The 22,639-nt window shown below is 42.7% G+C and overlaps 1 protein-coding gene across 1 annotated transcript in view; it reads right to left on the bottom strand.

Moving 5' to 3' along the window:
* The window catches only part of RASL10B (RAS like family 10 member B), a 35,921-nt gene extending 18,230 nt beyond the window's left edge, over window positions 1–17,691 (bottom strand). The window contains exon 1 of the mRNA XM_070946089.1: window positions 17,461–17,691. Coding sequence (XP_070802190.1) covers window positions 17,461–17,676 — 216 coding nt within the window. The 5' untranslated portion in view covers window positions 17,677–17,691. The remainder of the gene's footprint in view (window positions 1–17,460) is intronic.
* Window positions 17,692–22,639: the final 4,948 nt, after the last annotated feature.

A 22,639-nucleotide genomic window follows, 5' to 3' on the forward strand; every position in this document is an offset into this window, starting at 1 on the left:
GTCTTCGAGATTTAACCATGAAACCACGAAGGATGCAGATAGCGGATAAGTCAGAAAATTCACATATAGACATAGGAAATGGCTGCCTTTCAGTTCTTTAAATAAAACCATAAAATTCTACAGCCAACTAATTGGAACATGAGACAAAAAGCAAGGAATTCTGCAGCCTGTGAAATGAGAGCAGTTGGTGTGAGAATGCTTAAGCATTCACACCATCTAATTTTGCATCATTTCTTCCTGTTCTGGTGAGGCTTTCTGCAGATAAGTGGGAGAGCATTTGCACATTAAAGTTTAAAACAGGAGTAGGTGGGGTTTTTTCCTTCTGTGGCCAATGACTGTAAGTATTTTAAAATTATCATTATTATTATTAATAATAATTGATCATCGCAGAGTCAACCAGATGTTCAGACTGGGTTTTACATTTTTGTCTACCTATCGAGTTCCAAGGCCCTGGGATGATGATGATGATATTATATATTATTATCTCTTTTATTCATTAAACATGAAACTCAGTCAACTGATCATTTAAAAACGTATCATAGATACCACTGACTGGGGCCAATGGTTGATACAGGTTGCTGCCAGCGTCCTAGGTATCAACCAAGTATCTTCTTAAAATATACAATGTTCCGAGTAGCACAATTTTTTGCAGTTCCACTGGTGTTATTGCAGGAAGCTGCAATTTCTTGATGTGTTTTGTAAAATTCTTGGACATGGTACCAACTGCCCCGATGGCAATGGGTATCACTGTTACATGTTTCATCCATAACAGTGTAGTTTTGATGGCCATGTCGCGATATTTCGTGATTTTTTCCAGATTTTTTCTTCAACTCTGGCATCTCCTGGGACCGCGATGTCAATAAATTGTATGTTTCGGTTTTCGACAACTGTGATATCTGGCGTGTTGTGTTCCAAGTGACGATCTGTCTGTATTCGTAAGTCCCACAAGATCTTCACCTTCCCATTTTCTATAACTTTTTCCATTTTATGTTCCCATGACTTTTTGGATACAGGTAAGTCGTATTTTTTACATAATGACCAGTGGATTAATTTAGCAACTCAGTTGTGTCTAGTTTTGTAATCAGTTTGTGCAATTTTGCTGCATTCACATATTAAATGTGAAACAGTTTCGACTTTGTTGTTGTAAAGTCGGCAGTTTGGATTGTCGGTGGATTTTTGTATCTTTGCTTTCATGGCATTAGTTTGTAGTGCTTGTTCTTGAGCAGCGAGTATTAAACCTTCTTCTTCTTCTTCTTCTTCTTCTTATTATTATTATTATTATTATTATTATTATTATTATTATTCAGCAAGGGCTGTAGTGGATGGAAAATAACATCTGGGATTCACTGAAAGGGCAACATCAGGATTTGAGACCTATGTTTTTAGAGTGTGTGTGGATTTTTACAGTTTATTATAAATTTTTTAGAGTCAACTCAGTCTAGTAGTTAAGGCAATGGATAGGAGTAGGGAGACTTGAGTTCTAGTCCTGCTTTAGGGATGGCTTTGGGCGAGTCCCTCTCTTTCAATCCTAGGAAGAAAAGATAAATCACTTCCAAAAATGTTGCCTAGAAAATTGCAAGGATTTGGTGGCAGCGGGGGTAGGTGGGTTACCAGGAATGAAGGCAAATGACTTGAAGGCAAGTGAAAAAAAATAGTAGTTTCAGATTTAGATTTTGTTTCATTTTCTACAAAAATGGCATCTTTGTTCAATGGATTCAAACTGGATGTCATTGACTTAATCTTTGAGAAATCAGGATGAAAACGGTCTGGCTGCAGACCGTTGTTCACCTATGAAAGAAGATTACATTGCATCTGTTTTGTTTTGCTTTTTGAAAATCAGGATATAGAACTATCTTTGCCTAAAGCTCCAAATTAATCAGATGAGGACAGGCCAGATCAATAGATTGACCAGATTTAGGCAGTTCCTATATCTCTTCGCAGCCTCCCTTCCATATCAACAAAGATATAGGCTGAACAACCCAACCCGCAATATGGTTACTGAATTAATCATGTTTCCAGGTATTCATAATATACTGAAATGTAAGCTAAGGGATCTGGGTTTGCCCAACATTGAGTTAGATTTAGTTTTCCAAGGTTTCGGACTTGTGCTGGAGCCCATCCTCAGGGGACTTCTCTCTCTCCAGAATGTGTGCACTGGGTTATTTTATGTGTTGTATTTATATGGTGCCTTATTGTGTATGACTTTTTAGTTGTTGATTGGGGTGTTGATGGCCAGCTATTAAATTGTTGGCTGTTATTTCCTTGTCCCGCCAAATCCTTGGCTCTACCGGATAAGATGATGGTAAATCAGCACTCCTGTTGACTGATATGGGGCCACTTCCCAGGCTTCAATCATTGATTGATTCATTCAATTATTGATTGAGTGCTGATTTACCAGGCATCACATAAATACTACACATAGAATAGCCCAAAGCAAACATTCTGGTGAGAGAGTAGTTCCCTGAGGATGGGCTCCAGCACGAGTCTGAAAACTCAGAAGACTAAACCTCTGGTCTTGGTGACCGACCGCATTGGATCCTGCAACATTATCCAGTGGTGGGATTCAGCCAGTTTTGTCCGGTTCGGGCAAATCGGTAGCGCTGACTGCAGTAGGCTCTGCCCACCCGCCCGGATATAATATCGTCCTATTTAGCCACATTTTGGAGGACGTGTGCATGCGCAGGTGTGCGCGCAAGCAAAAAGCATGCGCGGAAGACCAAGTATACGCAGAAGGTAGCACATTTGAGCGAACTGGTAGGGAAGGTAAGTGAATCCCACCTCTGACTAGGACATGTATATTTGCCTTCATTCGTACAAAAATGCTAACCAAAGTTAATGTTCATTAACTTTAGTATACTGTGCAAATGAAGTCACTAGATCTTTCACCAATTCATTGAAGTATGTTGTGCAAATAGCCTTTTCCTACCTGTAGAATTTGCTTCCAGAAAATGCTAAGATAGCTGTTTATATTGAAGGATACATCTAAAAAACAGTTCCCTCTCCTATTAGGTACACATATGAAATACACTATCGGTAGGGTTTTTTCAATATTATTCCCTACAGACATGAGAGTAAAGAGATTTAATTCTTCTGGTTTTCTTCAGGGCATCTGGGTTCACCACTGTGGAAGCAAAATGTTAAATTAAATAGTGTTTGATCTAATTCAGCACAGGAATACTCAGAAAAAAAATTACAAAGAGCCTAAGCAATGTCAAGATATAAACATATTATTTAGCTGTTGTGTTTGGTTAGCTGATCTTCAGGATGTCCTGGAAGACAATAGAACCATCTCTTCTTTTCATAGTACTGGAGATGAGAAGAGTCAAAGAGTTTCCCCAACTTTCAAGCTTGAATTAATCAGGGGTAAGCAGGTCATGAGAAAACAGTCTGAGTTTCAAATGAAGGATAAAAAAAGCACCTTTTTTTTTTGCTCATCTCAGTGTCTCTGATTATGAAGATCCTTCCCAATTATCTCAGCATCTTTGGGGAAGCTCCTGCCTTTCTCAAGAGCTTCCCATCTGCTCTATCCTACTTGCATTTTAAAGCAGAAGACCAACTAAAGGTGTCATTCAAATCTGCCCTTGTTGATCAGTTATACTCTCATCTACTTCGTTCAGTGATCTTCCTTTTGCACATGTAAAGCTTCCCTCTTATCCTCTTCCAAAGTGAGAGACTATACAGCAATCTTTTCTTTCCCGTGCTCTACATGAGTAGCACAAAAAATCCTCCTCCCTGTCTTTTCACCCCTTGAACCACAAAGGGCTAAATTACAAAGATATGAGCCAGCCGTGTGCTGCAGCTGCCAAAACAGCCAACACAGTTCTAGGCTGCATAAACAGCGGGATAGAATCGAGATCACGTGAAGTGTTAATACCACTTAATAATGCCTTGGTAAGGCCACACTTGGAATACTGCATCCAGTTTTGGTCGCCACGATGTAAAAAAGATGTGGTCACCACTTCTTTACCCTCCTATCATCGGGAAGGAGATATAGAAGTATAGCCAGCTGCACAAACAGGCAGAAGTTTTTATCCGTGGGCTGTCAGATTCCTGAATGAGAAATAACATCATAAGTATGTAGTATGATGGACTGCAGGGCCGGTGCAATGTGTAACATGTTCACACTGGTGCAATAGGACTGGGTGTTTTGTTAATATGATTTATTGAGTTAGGGATTTTCTGTCTTCACTGTAAAGACACCCATTGTGCTGGGTGGGTGGGTGCACTGAGGGAGCTCAACCAATCTCATTGTACATATGTTGTACACTGACAATAAAGATTTGAATTGAACTGGGGACTCTAGAAAGAGTGCAGAGAAGAGCAACAAAGATGATTAGGGGACTGGAGGCTGAAAAATATGAAGAACGGTTACTGGAACTGGGTATGTCTAGTTTGATGAGAAGAAGGACTAGGGGAGACATGATAGCAGTGTTCCAATATCTCAGGAGCTGCCCCAAGAAGAGGGAGTGAAGCTATTCTCCAAAGCACCTGAGGGCAGGACAAGAAGCAGTGGATGGAAACTAATCAAGGAGAGAAGCAACTTAGAACTAAGGAGAAATTCCCTGACAGTTAGAACAATTAATCAGTGGAACAACTTGCCTCCAGAAGTTGTGAATGCTCCAACACTGGACGTTTTTAAGAAGATGTTGGATAACCATTTGTCTGAAGTGGTGTAGGGCAGTGGTCCCCAACCTTTTTATCGCCGCGGCCCGCTGAGCGCGCGCAGGGGTGGGGGCACGGCCCAGGAGCTTTTGCGCACGGCCCATTGCGCACGGCCCAGGAGCCTTTGCGCTGCAGCGTTCATGTCCCCCGGCCGCTGCGCGGCCCGGTGCCAGGTACTCCACGGCCCGGCACCGGTCCGCGGACCGGGGGTTGGGGACCACTGGTGTAGGGTTTCCTGCCTAAGCAGGGGATTGGACTAGAAGACCTCCAAGGTCCCTTCCAATTCTGTTATTCTATCTATATCTACTGCCCTACCACTTGAATTTAATCATCATGCCTGGACAGTCATGGCTACTCACTTTATTTGTTACTGCTGAATATTTCAATAATAATATATCCCAGGTTTCAGACCTGATACAGCATGGAGATGGCATTGGTCACGCTGGTGGATGATCTTTGGAGGGCTCAGGACAGGGGATACTCCTCTTTTCTGGTCCTCTTGGATCTGTCAACGGCTTTTGATACCATCGACCATGGTATCTTGCTGCGACGGCTCGAGGGGTTGGGAGTGGGAGGCACTGTTTTATGGTGGTTCTGCTCCTATCTCTCGGGCCGTATGCAAGCGGTGTTGGCAGGGGGACAGAGGTCGGCTATGAGGCCCCTCACTTGTGGGGTGCCCCAGGGGTCGGTCCTCTCGCCTCTCCTGTTCAACATCTATATGAAGCTGCTTGGGAAGATCATCTGTGGTTTTGGGGTGCGGTATCATCAGTACGCTGATGATACCCAGCTTTTTATATCCACCCCAAACCAGCCCAGTGATGCCCTCGATGTGATGTCCCGTTGCCTGGAAGCAGTACGGACCTGGATGGGGAGGAACACGCTCTGACTCAACCCCGCCAAGACCGAGTGGCTGTGGGTTCCGGCATCTTGGTCCGATCGAGATCTTCCATCGTTGACCATCAGGGGTGAGATGTTACCCCCTGTGGATAGGGCTCGCAACTTGGGTGTCCTCCTGGATTCACGGTTGTCTCTGGAAGATCATGTCACGACTGTGGCCAGGGGGGCATTTGCCCAGGTTTGCCTTGTACGCCAGTTGCGCCCTTACTTGGACCAAGATGCCCTACGCACTGTTACTCATGCGCTGGTCACCTCCCATCCTGACTACTGCAACGCTCTCTACCTAGGGCTGCCCTTGAAAACCACTTGAAGGCTTCAGCTGGTGCAGAACGCGTCCGCGCGGGTTGTGTGGGAGCGTCCCGACACTCCCATGTTACCCCCCTCCTGTGCGACTTGCATTGGTTACTGGTTGCCCTTCGAGTGAGGTTCAAGGTACTGGTTATTACCTACAAAGCCCTTCATGGCCTAGGCCCGGGATATTTGTCGGACCCCCTGTAGCCAGCGACAATCCCCAATCACCCAGTGCGTTCCCACAGACAGGGCCTCCTCAGGGTGCTGTCGGCCAGACAGTGTCGGCTGACGACCCCCAGGGGGAGAGCTTTCTCTGTGGGCGCACCTAGCCTCTGGAATCAGCTTCCTTTGGAGCTCCAGATGGCCCCTGACCTTCGCTCGTTCACCACGATTTGAAGACTTGGTTGTTCCGCAGCCTGGACTGATGGTGGGGGGGGTTAATGATTTTTTAAATTGTTTTAAATTGGGATTTTAATTTTATATTGGCAGGAATTATGTATTTTACCGTTGTGAGCCGCCCTGAGTCCTCGGAGATAGGGCGGCATACAAATTGCATAAAATAAAATAAAATAAATAAATAAATAAATAATACCAATAGCAAGAGTCTGGTGGCGCAGTGGACTAAGTGCTGTTAAAGTAGCACTTAGTTGCCAGCTGCCTGCAATTACTGCGAGTTCAATTCTCACCAGGCTCAAGGTTGACTCAGCCTTCCATCCTTTCGAGGTAGGTAAAATGAGGATCCGGATTGTCGGGGCAATAAACTGACTTTGTATAAAAAAGAACACCGCTTGGGGGGCGGGGCGAAAGCCCTACTAAGCAGGTATATACAAAAGTATGAAGGCTATTGCTTAATGCATTGTAAGATGCCCTGAGTCTCCAGAGAAGGGCGGCATATAAATTGAACTAATAAATAAATAATAAATAAATAGTAATATAGGTAGTCCTCGATTTACTACAGTTCATTTAGTGACCGTTCAAAGTTATAACGGCACCGAAAAAAGTGACTTATGACCGTTTTTCATACTTATGACCGTTGCAGCATCCAAAAAGGGTCACATGATCAAAATTCAGAGGCTTGGCAACTGCCTCATATTTATGCCGGTTGCAGTGTCCTGGAGTTATGTGATCAGCTTCTGCGACCTTCTGATGAGCAAAGTCAATGGGGAAGCCAGATTCACTTAACAACCATGTTACTAACTTAACAACTGCAATGATTCACTTAACAACTTAGCAAAAAAGGTCATAAAATGGGGCAAAACTCACTTAACAACTATTTCACCTAGTAACATAAAGTTTGGGCTCAATTGTGCTTGTAACCCGAGGACTATCTGTTAGGTGCCTAGGATGTAATCCTAAAACAACTGGAGCACCACTTGAACTTCATTACAACTGACAAAATCACCATCAGTCAATTGCAAAAGGCAGCTTTACTTCAAACAGCTTACATCTTGCAATGACACCATCAAAGAATCTTATCTAACTATCCTAGAAAAGGATGCTAAATCCAGACTAAATATCTGGAAGACAATGCAACCAATAATAAAAACCAACCATAATAACTGGCAGTGGTGGACTCAGTGGTTATTGGCATACTGAGTGCCATACCAAAAGACCTTGAACAGCACTTAGAACATCTATGCATTGACAAAATTTCCACCTGTCAATTATAAAAGACCACACTGCTTGGATCCATATATATACTACGCTGATACATTAGGACTCCCTAGGTTCTTGGGAATCATTTGATGCAAATGAAGGCCAACACCAGCTAAAAAATTGGCAGCTGGAATTTCCCATTTTTGTGATTTCACATTATTATGATAATAATAACATATAGCCAAGGAGAAAAATCCACACGTATGATTTTTGTATCCTAGGTTCTGAAATAAACATAACTGTTTTTGACAATTATGATTACTGTATACGTGTTGGCTTGAGAAAGGACTATTTTTGCCTCAAGGGATAATGTACCTTAGGATTTTGCTCCCTCACTTAGTCAGGTCATTGGTTAAGCCATGATGGTTTTGTAGTTTATTCATTTTTTTACAAATTAATTGTAATGCTTATTAACCTTGCCAATTTATACAGCACAATGTTTTCTTATAGGTCATCTTGACTGCATGGAAACCTCCTAAGGGCAGACTAACCACCTCACAGTGAATTTTATCTAATCAACTTTTAAAGCCACCTAATAAGTCGTTATCTAACCATTATCACTCCTGTTATAGAAGACATCATAGTTCATTATTTTTTTTTCCTCCCCTGTGCACTGAATCTTCAGAAGGCCTGGTAACCAAGTCCAATGCGGAACAGTTGACAGATCTGGGTAAGTTTGGTCTTCAGAAAAGGCGAACTCAGCAATCTTCAAATATCAGAAGGGCTGCCATTCAGAAAAGGGACAAGATTTACTTCTCTTTCCCTCAGAGGGGAGGGCCAGAAGCAGGGACTTAGGGTTACAAGCAAAGACATTCAAAAAGGACATCAGAAGGGACTTTCTGACTGTATAAGGCTAGTAGAACAGTCTGCCACCTGAAATGGTGGGTTCTTCTTCACTAGATGTCTTCAAACAGGGGCTATCAGAGGTGCCCCAATGGATCCTACACTGAGCAAGAGGTTGGTCTAGATCAGAGGTCTCTAAACCTTGGCAACTTTAAGACTTGTGGACTTCAACTCCCAGAATTCCTCAGCCAGCAAAGAATTATGGGAGTTGAAGTCCACAAGTCTTAACATTGTCACGATTGGAGACCTCTGGTCTAGATTACCTTCGTGGTGTCTTCCAACTCTTATTTGGTGTACAATTCATATGAATTACGATTCAGCAAATTGAAATAAATAAAATGTCTTAAGCAAAGCAGTATTCTCTGCCCTGTGTGCACTTCCGTGTGTCGATTTAGTGCCAGGGCAGATTGGCACCGTCCCCCAATTATTTCATGCTGTTCCTGCTAATACGCACCTGTACCAATTCATTTCTGTGGATCAGAACATATGGCAAAATGTCTCTTTTGAAAGTGATGAAGTTGGATATGAAAAAAAAACAAAAACCTGCATATGTTTCTATTGGTAGCAATTCTTGCTTTCCAGCTCCTTTACCCTCCATGCCCTAGTACCCTGGAGTTATTAGGAGTCCGACAGGAGCCAAATTCAATTAAATAATAATCTCATAATGGGATTCATAATGACCAGGTTTGTGTTGCTAAAACAAATGCAGTGAGACGTGAGTAATACTATCCCATGGGATAGTTATGGGAGGAAAATGCTCTTGGCTCATCCAGTTCTCTACCACGGAGTGAGAACACTTATGGACACGAGAAAAATGATTAATAACACTGTTGGTGCAATAGCCAAATTATGATTGAGCTCATATATCTGATTGAGCATTATGATGGTGTTCTTCTGTTGCTTAGTTATTTGTTTGATTTATAGGCTCCCCTAATGTGTTGCACATCTGTGAGAGGGGAAATCTAACAAAGACGATACTTAAATCAATTTCTTCCAACCCCAGATAAAATCCATCTTCCTGGAAAAAACAAGAGTTAGGATGTTTGTGATTCATTTTTGGTGGGATGGGACTCAAACTTCGTGGAATACTTGGGGATGGAGGAAATGTGGAAGAAACCCAAGGAAAGCTTAAGGAAAGAGGAAAAAAACCTAAGGCTCTTCGATATAATTGGGGTTCTTTCCTCCAGGAAACGGGGGTCAAAAGTATCCCCCCATACTTTGCATGGCCTTTATTCAGCCCACTCATAAGGCTAAGGAATAGTACCATTCTTACCCCTTTAAACTAGAATAATTTAAGGAAGAAGCATGGTGGCTCACATGGTTAAGGATGCTGGGTTGGAGGTTAATAATAATAATAATAATAATTTTATTTCTATACCGCCCCTCTCCCGAAGGACTCGGGGCGGTGTACAGCCTATTGAAACAAAAAATATACAAATATCAAAATTTAAAATTATTAAAAATATTACACAATTTCGGCCCGGATTAAAAAACCCAAGCTGTCGTGCCACCGCACTCTCAACAACCTTTGCCACAAAACGAAGGTTGGAGACTGGACGGTAGTTTGCTAGTACAGCCGGGTCCAGGGAGGGCTTCTTGAGGAGGGGCCTCACCACCGCCTCTTTCGAGGCAGCAGGAAACTCAAAGAAGCATTTATAATCCCCTGGAGCCAGCCTCGTGTAACCTCCCGGGAGGCCAGTACCAACCAGGAGGGACACGGGTCCAATAAACATGTGGCAGCACTAAGCCTAGCCAGAATCCTGTCCACGTCCTCGGGAGCCACAGGGTCAAACTCTTCCCAGGTAATATTCTCAAGACCTACCCCCGTCTCCCCCCCTGGACTCACCCAGTCGGAGTCCAAGCCTTCCCGAATCTGAGCGACTTTATCATGCAGGAATTGCACAAAATCCTCAGCTCGACCCTGCAAGGGATCTTCCCGCACTCCCCCCCCCGAAGAAGGGAGTGGGTCACCCTAAACAGAGCGGCTGGGTGGTTCTCTGCAGATGCGATAAGAGCGGAAAAATGGTTAGATTTCGCCACTTTTATCGCCACTAGGTAGGTCTTGATATAAGTCCTCACCAGTGTCCAGTCAAAATCGGATTGACTAGTCCTCCAAATGCTCTCTAGGCGTCTTTTCCAACACTTCATCTCTCTCAGCTCCTCGGAGAACCGAGGAGCCAATTGAGATTGGCATCGGATCAGAGGCCGCAAAGGCACAACGCGGTCCAAAGCTCCGGTGGCCGCACTCTCCCAGGCGGTCACCAGGTCTTCAGTCGAGTCGTGTGCCAGGGTCTCAGGAAATGGCCCAAGCTCCGTCAGGAGCTTTCAGGGTCCATCAGGCGCCTGGGACGGAACCATCTGGTCGGTTCCGTCTCCCTGTGGCGGGGGGAAGCGGCTTGGAAGTCTAAGTGAAGGAGAGAATGATCTGTCCATGACAAGGGTTTGATGACTAAATCCCCTCTGCCAAGATCATTCAACCACTGACCAGAGATGAAAACCAAGTCCAGAGTGTGTCCCCCGGTGTGAGTGGGGCCTTGAACTAATTGGGCCAGGTCCATGGCCGTCATGGAAGCCATGAACTCCCGAGCCACCTCTGACGCCTCAATGACGGATGGCAAGTTGAAATCCCCCTGGGGGTATCCACCGCCACTCTGGCGATAATGTCGAGTAGCTTGGGCAGGGTTGCCAGGTACGTGGCAAGGGAGCCAGGTACGTGGTCAGCAAACCCATCTGTACCCCACGACCCCACTTCACAAAAAGGGACTCACATCCAGCTATCTGAGAAACAGTGGCCTCCCTCGGACAAAGACTTAGGTTAGCAAGCTTGTGTTCGAGACCCGTGTGCTGCCATGGGGCAGGGGGGAGGTGGGTTTTTTTGCCATACAGTGAAAGTAAATGGCATTTTCCAGCAAAAACATTGTAAATTTTGGTCACATGACTGAAGGACACTGTCCATGATATGCCGATATGACATTTTCAATAAAATGGAACTTTGAGGAAATTCAAGCCTCGGAATTTTCTTTTGTTGGGGGTGTTACTTGGAACCCTGACATTTATTTATTTTATTTATTTATTTTTCATATTTGTATACCGCCCTACTCCCGAAGGACTCAGGGCGGTGAACAGCCATAATAAATACAAATACATATAGAAGTTAAAAACTATTAAGAAACAGATTAAGTAATTTAGGCTCAAAGATTAAAAACATCCAAATTTATCTAAAGAGGTTTAAAACCCAATTTAAAAGCCAGTTTAAAAGCCAATTAAAAAGGGAGAGTTAGGCCAGACCAGCTTGTTGGAATAGAAATGTTTTCAGGGCACGGCGGAATATGCGTAAGTCTTGGATGTTTCGTAACTCCGGGGGAAGCCCGTTCCAGATGGTAGGTGCCCCCACAGAAAAGGCTCTCCCCCTGGGGGCCGTCAGTCGACATTGTTTGGCCGACGGCACCCTGAGGAGTCCCTCTCTATGGGAGCGAACTGGTCGGTGAGAGACTATTGGTGGCAGGAGGCGGTCTCGTAAGTACCCTGGTCCTGAGCCATGGAGCGCTCTAAAGATAGTAACCAAAACCTTGAAGCGCACCCGGAAGACCACTGGGAGCCAGTGCAGCTCACGCAGGAGGGGGGTTACATGAGAGCGCCACATTGCTTCCATTACCACCCGCGTGGCCGCATTCTGGACCAGTTGGAGCCTTCGGGTGCTTCTCAAGGGGAGCCCCATGTAGAGAGCATTACAATAATCCAGGCGTGAGGTGACAAGGGCGTGAGTGACCGTGCGTAACGAGTCCCGATCCAGAAAGGGATGCAACTGGCAAATCAGGCGAACCTGATAAAAAGTCCTCCTGGCTACGGCCGTCATATGCTCTTCAAAAGACATTAACCCGAATCTCTATTCAATCCCCCCTCCCATTTTCCCACAGAATAATATGTGGCAGGCCTGAAGGCCCAAATGTAAAAGATGGCTTCCAGGTCTGACAGACACCACAAACAGCCATAAATGCAGAACAAATGCCAAACCCACAAAATGCCACATGACTGGGAAGGGCTGCAGACTTTGGAACGTCGAATCCAGGTTGTAAGCCCCTTTTATGGACTTTTGAAATCTGTTGTAACTTCATAAGTCAAGGACTACCTGCATTTATAAAGCAGCAGATGATGGAGGTAATTTGGAGTGCAGGTATAATCTTGAAAGAAAGGAAGCATTTATTCAAGATTACTTTTTGTGTAAGTGAATTTGGATTTAATTGAATTAAGTTCCATTAAGTATCTGATAAGTGACAGTCCTCATGATTACTGATTGCATTAATAAAGGATGACAAAGATTTGGAAACAGAGAGCAATGACAGCTAAAAAGCCAGGGGTGTGGAGGGGAGGAGAATTTCTAAAATTTGCATTTTACACTGAATCAACCAGTTAACAATTTCATGCAACTTGGCAAACATTTGTGCTAGTCAGCTAAATCGAGACGCAAGGAACTATATATATAGAAAGCTTCTCTCCCAAAGTCTGTAGAGATTCTCAGTCATCCAGGTCATGGTTGTCCCAAAGGTGCTTTTTCAGAAGGCAACTGAACTTTGTTTTTTCTTTTGAAAACATTTTGCTTCTCATCCAAGAAGCTTCTTCAACTCTGACAGGACAGTGGGGAATGAAAGGATTTATATTTATAATGAGCTGAAGAAGCTTCTTGGATGAGAAGCGAAACGTCTTCAAAAGAAAAAACAAAGTCCAGTTGCCTCATGAAAAAGCACCTTTGGGGCAACCTGGATGACTGAGAATCTCTACATGCATTTAGCTATACAATTTGGGATGGACCCCCTTTGAATGGTGTGGGAGTACGAATGGATTTCCAGAGGAAAAATTGCAGACAGGACCAGGAGCACTACTCAGGTGACCCTGAAGACACAGATAAACCTGCAAGGGCTTCAACGACCCTCTAAAACAGTGTTTCTCAACCTTGGCAACTTGAAGATGAGTGGACTTCAACTCCCAGAATTCCCAGCCAGCTATGCTGGCTGGGAAATCTGGGAGTTGAAGTCCACTCATCTTCAAGTTGCCAAGGTTGAGAAACACTGCTCTAAAAGGATGCAGATTACCAGCTGTCTGCAAGGAATATAAATCCTTCCATTCCCCACTATCCTGTCAAGCTTCTTGGATGAGAAGCGAAATGTCTTCAAAAGAAAAAACAAGAAAGTCCAGTTGCCTCCTGAAAAAGGCATCTTTAGGACTTCTCTACCAAAAAAACCCAGTCGTTCTTCCTCTTTGCATGTCATAGCACAAGCTTCTGAGATTTTTAAAACATGCCCACAAGCTTCCCTCTGAAAATGTGTTTATATATACCATATAAGAACTATACATTTGTTTTTCATTTTAATAAGGAAGACAAAATAAACTAATGTCAAGGCAAACTCTGTCCCTATTTCTTCTGAGATTGCTTTTCCCACCCTTTTAAAATTGCACAAGACAAAACTTTTCACATCTGCATTTTCACCTATTGCTGTATTGTCATGCTGAGATATCTAATATCTCCATCTGTTGCATTTCTAATTATTGTGGCTTGATAAATGGCAAGCACAAAGGGAACAAGATTGTCCTTAAAAAAGTGGGACAGCATTTAATGAGGGGTGATGGTAGAGCTAGAAACAGGTGCATCTTCTTAAAATTATAAAGGCAGGCACCTGCTAGAAGACCATGAGACTAAAACTTAAAACACTTGCCATTAAATAACCACGACCATAATAATAATAACAGCAATAATAATAATAATAATAACAACAACAACAACAATAATAATAATTTGTATTGTACTGTGGACCTTTCTAGAGCATTCCACATCTCTGAGCAGGTAGAGTAAATGTTAAAATGCAATGGGAAATATCTTCCCACTTATTACTATAACCATGTGCTTGTATCTTCCAATTCATATTGTTTTTACTTGTTTCCTAGTACGATTTGATAGCTTATTAGTAACCTTATCATTAAGTGTTGTATCTTTTTATTCTTAATGAATGTATTTTATTCTCCTTATGTACACTGAGAGCATATACACCAAAGACAAATTCCTTGTATGTCCAATCACACTTAACCAATAAAGAATTCTATTCTATTCTATATTGTTCCTTGTGGCTTCATGAGCTTGGCTTCATGTAAGATGCTCAGTCTGTTTAATGTGCATAATACAATGAATAATCCAGTTCCCTTATCATGCAAAGCCACAATAAAACAATAAAAAGTTAGGCTATCAAACTTAGTGTTTTATAATAATGAAGCTGCCGCTGGACTTGTTAAGCTTGCTGCACACAACACTATAGATTAAACTATGAATGTACGAAAAGAGCCTTATTATAACCTACAGCGCTGCATCCACTTTTTCAAAGAGCAGGAGTCACTGAAACTACTGAATAAGTATGCGAAGGATTCTGCTAAGGCGACTCAACTATAACTCACAAAGATGCTAAAATGGATCACTGTATATCCTGCAAAGTTTATATCCTGTAAAGCAGTGGTCCCCAACCTTTTTATCGCCGCGGCCCGCTGAGCACGCGCAGGGGTGGGGGCACGGCCCAGGAGCTTTTGCGCACGGCCCATTGCGCACGGCCCAGGAGCCTTTGCGCTGCAGCGTTCATGTCCCCCAGCCACTGCGCGGCCCGGTGCCAGGTACTCCACGGCCCGGCACCGGTCCGCGGACCGGGGGTTGGGGACCACTGCTGTAAAGGACTGAACGAAAATGATCAATGTTGATTTTATTGGTTAAATTATTATTTGAGTATGTGCCATCAAATCGCTTTTGACTCCAAGCAACTACATAGATTTTCTCCATGACGATCTGTCCCTAACCTGGTTTTGCAGATTTTCCAACTGTGCATTCATAGACATTGTGACTTAGTCCATCTACCTTGCTGCTGCTTGTCCATCAGCCATATAAAAGACTATAGGCAGTTTTTTCTTGAGAGATGATTAACCTAATATTTCCTATCAAATTAATTAAAAGTCCTTCAAGTTTGTCTATAACCAATAGAAAACCAAGTAGCCATACAAAGTATGGCTGATAGAAGATAAAATTTATAGGGCAGGGTTGAACTGTGAGGTCCTTTGTGCTCTATGAGCTTGGTGGTTTTCTTTCAGACATTTCATTACCCAACTAGGTAACATCATCAGTACAAGGTAACTAGGTATCAGTGCAAGGTAATTAGGCCAATCGATGATGTTACCTAGCATGGTAATGAAACGACTGCAAGAAAACTATCAAGCTCAGACAGGGGTGGGTTCTAATTTTTTTTACTACCGGTTCTCTGGGCGTGGCTTATTTTGTGGGCGTGGCTTGATGGTCATGTGACAATTCTTTAAGATTTAGCAGAGGTACTGGTCTACCAAGCTTTTAACTGCTTGCAGAGCTGTACCGGTCTACCCATTTATTTTTGCAGGCACCAGTCTACTCATTTGTTTTTGGAGGCACCGGTCTACCACCAAACTGCCTTTTACCACTGATCAGCTGTAGGGCGGCCCTTTGAAGCCCCGCAGCAAGTTTTTAAACAGTTTTTTTCCTTATAGCCCATCATCTGGGACTCAGGAGGCAGCAATAGATTGGGGGTGGGGCCAAATAAAAGGTAAGAATAACGCGGGGGGGGGGCGGGGGGGCAGAACTGGTTCGGTGATGTCATATCGTCACCACTACTGGCTCAGCGGAACTGGGCCAAACCGGGAGGAACCCACCACTGAGCTCAGAGAGCATCAAGGTCCCCACAAAGTATGGCTGATTGAAAGAATGTTGCTCAGATACAATTCCCAGGACCTTTAGCCAGCTTGATTGATGGTAAATGCTGTGAATATAGGTCAGGATCATGTGATCCATCATTTGCTTTGATGTAAAGCAAAATATGCCAGCTTAAAAACAATACACTGGATACTCTGTTACCAAACCCAGATAAATGACCCATGCTGGATAGTGGTAGCTAAGAACATTGATCTGGATGACCCTCACTGAAATCCATGCTTAATTGTGAACTCACTGCTTCTCTCCACCCTTTCCTACCTCTCCTGGATTTAGAGAATGACCATAATGGCCTTTATTGTGCAGCTATCAACTGATGGATTATGCGCTGTCAAGTTGATGTCAACTTTTAGCAACAAACCTAGACAGATCCTCTCAGAGAGAAGTACATTTTTATAAGGATTTACTAAATGGCTATGTTCAGATAACATGCTTAACCATGTCACCAGCATTCACACAATTTGCTAAATTTGGATAGTTTTAATATTGGATCAACCAAGATTGCTATTGAAATTACAGGTATGATATCTTCTGGAGGTCACTAGGCAGACAAACAGATGTCAGCTGAGTGGTCAAACATCTGTTTAGAATATCCTGAGTTATTCCCCAGTTTTAACAGTGAAAAGGATTTAGGAGTTTTTTTGCTGAAGTTTTTCCTGCTCTCATGAAAAGAGACAATGGAATTATTTGCACCAATGGTATTACTCAGTGGCCTGGTCTTCACAAAATAGTAAACTGGATCATTAGAGAGATTTTATAATTTGTGAAAAATTATAAAAGAGTCTATGATCCAGATGTTAGATTTAGATGTTAGAATTAACCCAGATCTGGCACAGCACAGATTATGTACAGGGTTAAAGTAACTGCACTCAATCAGTTGTGAAAACCTAACTGATTATCCACTTCAGCTTGAGTTTATCAGCCTTAATTTTCCGATTAAACAAGCCCAAAGAAAAGCCAAAGAATTAATGCAAAGATAAAAAACTTAGAACTCAATCTGCTAAACACGTTTTTGTGCAGCCCTATTTATTTTCCTAGCATACATAGCCAAGGATATGTTCTTAGAGGAGGTGTAAGAGTAGATGGAGAATTTTCCTCCCCCGGCAGCATGTATACCTCATGAGCTACTCACTCTAATCTTTTCTCCATGGAAATGCAGAGTATGGCCACGGATCTTTCAATCTACTTCGGGAAGACTGGGCATAGTCTTCTTTTGAACTCTCCACTTACAGGAGCAGCCACCTGGAAGACCTCGGATGCTGACACTGCCCACCTCATTCAGAGCAACCTATAGCTGGCAGTGAGAGTATCCTTTTTGAAGTCTGACAGGTGGGATGTACACCTACCTGCAGGGTATTTACAGGGAAAGAGGCGATAGGCGGGAAGTCCATGATCTGAAGGTCGTGAACATGGCCATTCATGACCACGGCAGGTAGGTAGACACGGCGGGCCTTGGTGGGGACACAGACCTCGCTGAACTCGTTGTACAGGAACTGGTGGACAATGGCACTCTTCCCGACCCCTTGAGCACCCAGCACGGCAATCTTGAAAGTTGTCACCATGCCTCCCGGCCACAACCCCCGTGCACAACGTGGTGATCAGCTCCTTGGCGCAGTCCGCTGCCTTTGCACTGCCAGGAAGGCCCCTGGGCTGCATATTCTGGCAGCTGTGGATTCAGCCACAGTCAGCAACCATTTCCTCACTGGCTTGGCCTGTCACTGGAAGAGCAAAAGAAATCTCGTCAACCTAGAGAAACTGAGAGAAGTCCTGCTAGAGCAGAGCAAGGGTCCCTCAAGTCCAGTTTCACAACAGTCAATCAGATACCTACATAGAAAATATGAAGGCAGCATCTCTTCCCTATCATTTCCCCCAGCAACTGCAATCTAGTGGTTGATTGCTCCTAGTTATGGAGGCTTCAAATTCCTTTGGAACTAGTAGATAATAATGGATCTCTTTTTCTCCTTAAGTTTGTTAACCCCTTTAATACTAATACTTCAGTGCCAGAAGCACCAAAGTGCTTCTGTGAGGAAAGGATTTGCTGATGACAGCATTGTTGCCCAGGGGGACACCCAGCTGGGGGCTCCTTTCATGTCTCCGTGAAGTTGCCCATTGAAGTGGTACCCATTTATCTACTCATAGTCACTGCTTTTGAACCACTGGGTTGGCAGGAGCTGGAGCGTGTGACAGGAGCTCATCCCACCCCATAGCAGCAATAGGTCTCGAACACAAGCCTGCCAATCGCCAACCCAGTGTTCTAACCTCGTGAGCACCGCGCTCCTTCATTAAACTTTTAAGCTGAAAACTCACACCACACGGTGGCGTAAACTTACATGAATATTTTCAAGCTGCTGACAAATAGCAGCCTATCGGGTTTTGAAAGAAATAAACAGAACATGACTCTGTATTCCTCTTTCTTGATAAACTCAAAAGTCCTTAGCCGTTTCAGATGTCTATATGGTTCTTCTAGGATTCCCACCAGCTTCACATATTGCATGACACTTTGGATGGCTAACCATGGTTTATGGAATAAAATTCCATTTGGTTAGATTTGCACAACATCCCAATCCTTATCCATGCCTGACAGATCCTTGTGGCTGCACTCACACAACATGCTAATCCATATACTGTACAGATAGATCATGTGGGTTAGCACAAGAGTGGGCAACTGGAGCCTCTGTCCAAAACAGCCCTTGATTTCTGCTTTTGTATTGTCAGAAACCTGATTATAATTAATGAAAAGTGGCAGATTTCCTGGCTAGTTTGAATTGAGGACCACAAGGAAACTGTAGTGTATGCCCTGAAATAGCTGTAACACAGTTAGGAAACGACCCCACCCCCAAGACCGTACTGCCCATCTGTAAGATTCAAACTTTTTGCCTTTTGTAGTCTTCACTCCCCCACAAAGTTACAAGCAGCCTTTGGTTACTACTAAAATATTGACTATTCCTGCTTCCTTCATAATATTTGAACATTGTGTGTTGATTCTGATTGTTATTTTTAGTTGGTATTTTAATCCAGTTGTGTAAACCACCTACAGTTAGTTCCCAAGTTATGACCATAATGGAGCCTGTCCATCATGGTCATAACATGTGATGGTCGTAACTCAGGTCATCCATATGATGATCTGATTTTATGACCTTTTTTTGTGGCAGCCATTAAGCAAATGCCTTGGTCGTTAAACAGACCCATGGTTCGCTATGATGCAGTTTGCCAAAAAAGAGAAATGAATGCCAGTTTTCAGCAAAAACTTGGTAAAGCTCGGTCATGTGATGGCAGGACATTGTAAACGGTTTTAACTGTGGCCTAGCAGTCACATGACTACAAGGGAAAGTGACCATCAGCACTTCAAATCTGGATCATAACTACCCTCAGGGAGGTCTGTTGTAACTTAGAACAGTCACTAAGTGACTTGCCGTAAGTCAAGGACTACCTGTACCTCTATGGTGGTGCAGTGGTTAGAGTGCAGTGCTGCAGGCTACTTCTGCTGACTGCTGGCTGACTGCAATTTGGCAGTTCAAATCTCACCAGGCTCAAGGTTGACTCACCCTTCCATTCTTCTGAGGTGGGTAAAATGAAGACTCAAATTGTTGGAGGCAATATGCTGACTCTGTAAACCTCTTAAGAGAGGGCTGTAAAGCGGTATACAAGTCTAAGTGCTACTGCTATTGTTAAAGTCATTTTGTGATTGAAATGGCTACCAGCCCTGGATGACATCTTTGAATCTCGCTGTTTGAGAAAGTTGCATAACATTCTCAGAGACTCTTCCCATCCTGCTTACAATCTTTTTGGACTGTTGCCTTCTGGCAGAAGATACAGAACAATTAAACTCGGACCACACATTTTCTGAATAATTTTTATCCCAGAGCTATAATTGCACTCAACAATGAACTAAAGGGCCAACATCAGTGAGCTGTTGGACGGCATTACTTGGTCTGTTTTATGGATGTTGGGTGGTTTAGGGGTGGAGAATTTGTGGTGGGTGGGGGTGTGTTTTGGGATTGTTATTGTGTTGGACCTGGTCTTTAGGTGTTAAGTGAATTTCGTTGTATGGGTATACTGTGTATACATGTACAATGACAATAAAGTTATTATTATTATTATTATTTACTTTATTCATTAAACATGAAACTCAGTCAACTGAACATTCAAAAATGCATCACAAAATTATTATTATTATTATTATTATTATTATTATTATTATTATTATTATTATTATTATTATTATTATTATTATAGATATAAAGGAGGAAGAGCAAGGGAAATGTATCTTCTCCTGATAAAATTTATCTTCAAAATACAGGAAGAGAAAGTATCAATGGTGTGATTTCTACCTGGTTTTTGCTTTTTAAAGGTGTGGAATTTTTCTGAGGAAAAAATGGGGAGGGACTAACTCCAATGTTTTTTTTTCCTAAGATAAACTACCTAACAATTGCTCAGGCTGAATGCAATAGAGCATGTTTCCTTTCTCGGATATATTTGCTTATTTATCAAAATAATAATAATAATAATAATAATAATAATAATAATAATAATAATAATAATAATTTTGTGATGCATTTTTGAATGTTCAGTTGACAATATCAACCAGCATTGGCTGGTTGATATTTCGTCAATAAATACAAGTCAAGATGAAGTTAATTAAACTGTTATGTCACTGCTGTGTGTGTCTAATGTAATCACCTAATGTAATGTACTAATCATTTCAACATAATTAAGCCATGTGGTGTGTTATTTGAGGAAGCCTCTAGAACAATGCCTCTCAATCTTGGCAGCTTGAAGTCATGCGGACTTCAACTGCCAGAATTCCCCAGACAGCATAATTATATGAGAAATTATAGCATAATTTCTTCCTTCTCCCCATCATTCCAGTATAAATTCAGCATTCTTAATTCCTCAGCAGTCAAGCAGTCCTCGATTTACAACAGTAAAGCAACTCACAGCCGTTTTTCACATTTATGAAATCAGTTGCACAGATTAAATATGTCCTTTTGCATCCTGAATGGCCAGTGCCTTATTTGATTTTTCTTTTTCTGAACTCAGCAACCCCAATATTGTCTCACAAATCTTATCCTTTTCTTTTGTTTTTACAGAAAAGGGAAGACTAATAAATAGCACTTTTTAAAAGAATTAGAATAAACTGCATCGTAGAGCAGGATTTCGGTACTTAATGTTTTCCAGGTATTTTAGCCTATGTCCCATAATTCCCTGTATTTGAGTTGTGCTGGCTGGATCTGACTTTATATTTCGTTTTGGTTCACAAGAAGGTTTAAAAAAAAATCAAGATTGATAAAACCCAGGCCCCTTTTTATACAAGCATTGCATGCATCACACACATAAAAGGGGGACAGGATTTCAATTACACTATCATGGCTGCCATCTTGATATTTTAAACACACGCACGCACGTACCAGTTTGGTCTAGTAGTTAAGGTACCAGTATTTAAACTACGAGGTTGTAAGTTCTAGTCTTGCCTTAGGCATGAAAGCCAGCTGGATGATCTTGGGCCAGTCACTCTCTCTTAGCCCAACCCACCTCACAAGATTGTTGTGGGGAAAATAGGAGGAGGAAGGTATCTTTGCTGCCTTGAGTTATTGATAAAAATAGTAAAGGCAGGATATAGACAGATAGACGGATGGATGGATGGATAATAAAGCTCTTGCTTTCAGCCATTTTTTCTCAAGGCCAAAAGCTCTGTTCTTTCCATTTGTCCTCTCAGGCAATTTTCAGTGGTTCCACCAGCTGCTTTACCATTCTTCATATCAGAGGTGGGTTTCAGCAGGTTCTGACCAGTTCTGGAGAACCGACAGCAGAAATTTTGAGTAGTTCGGAGAACTGGTAAATGCCACCTCTGACTGGCCCCGCCCCCATCTATTCGCTGCCTCCCGAGTCCCAGCTGATTGGGACGAAATGGGGATTTTGCAGTAACCCTCCCCTGGAGTGGGGAGGGAATGGAGATTTTACAGTATCCTTCCCCTGGAGTGGGGTGGGAATGGAGATTTAACAGTATCCTTCCCCTGCCACACCGACCAAGCCATGCCATGCCATGCCACGCCCACCAAGCCACGCCCATAGAACCAGTAGTAAAAAAATATGAAACCCACCACTGCTTCATGTGTCCTACCTTGACTCAGTCTCTCATAAACAGCGGCACAAAGAATTGGACCAATACTTAAAATGGGGTTTGATGCAAAAATCATATTTCCAACTGTTATCATTCTTAATTTTCTAAAAGAGAGCATACTGGCCTTCAAAACTTCTGAGTTGTATTGGAGGAGCTGGAATCAAAATAGAACGTATATATAACAACGTATTACCATATTTAATAGTCTACTTGGTTATCCATTTTTGCTGAATTGTTTTAAGATATTCTGCCACAACTCTTAGTAATTAATTCTAGCGTGGGTTTCTTTGAAATATTCCCCAAGATCTGTCTTAACTTTGCAACATAATAAATTAATTCACTTGTTTTTATTAGGTGCCAGTTTTACAAATAGCAAAATAAAAAGGACACTTTTACTTAGTGTG

This window comes from Pituophis catenifer, unplaced genomic scaffold (assembly GCF_029215685.1).
Source record: "Pituophis catenifer annectens isolate HBS135680 unplaced genomic scaffold, rPitCat1.0.hap2 SCAF_1, whole genome shotgun sequence".
Lineage (NCBI taxonomy): Eukaryota > Metazoa > Chordata > Lepidosauria > Squamata > Colubridae > Pituophis > Pituophis catenifer.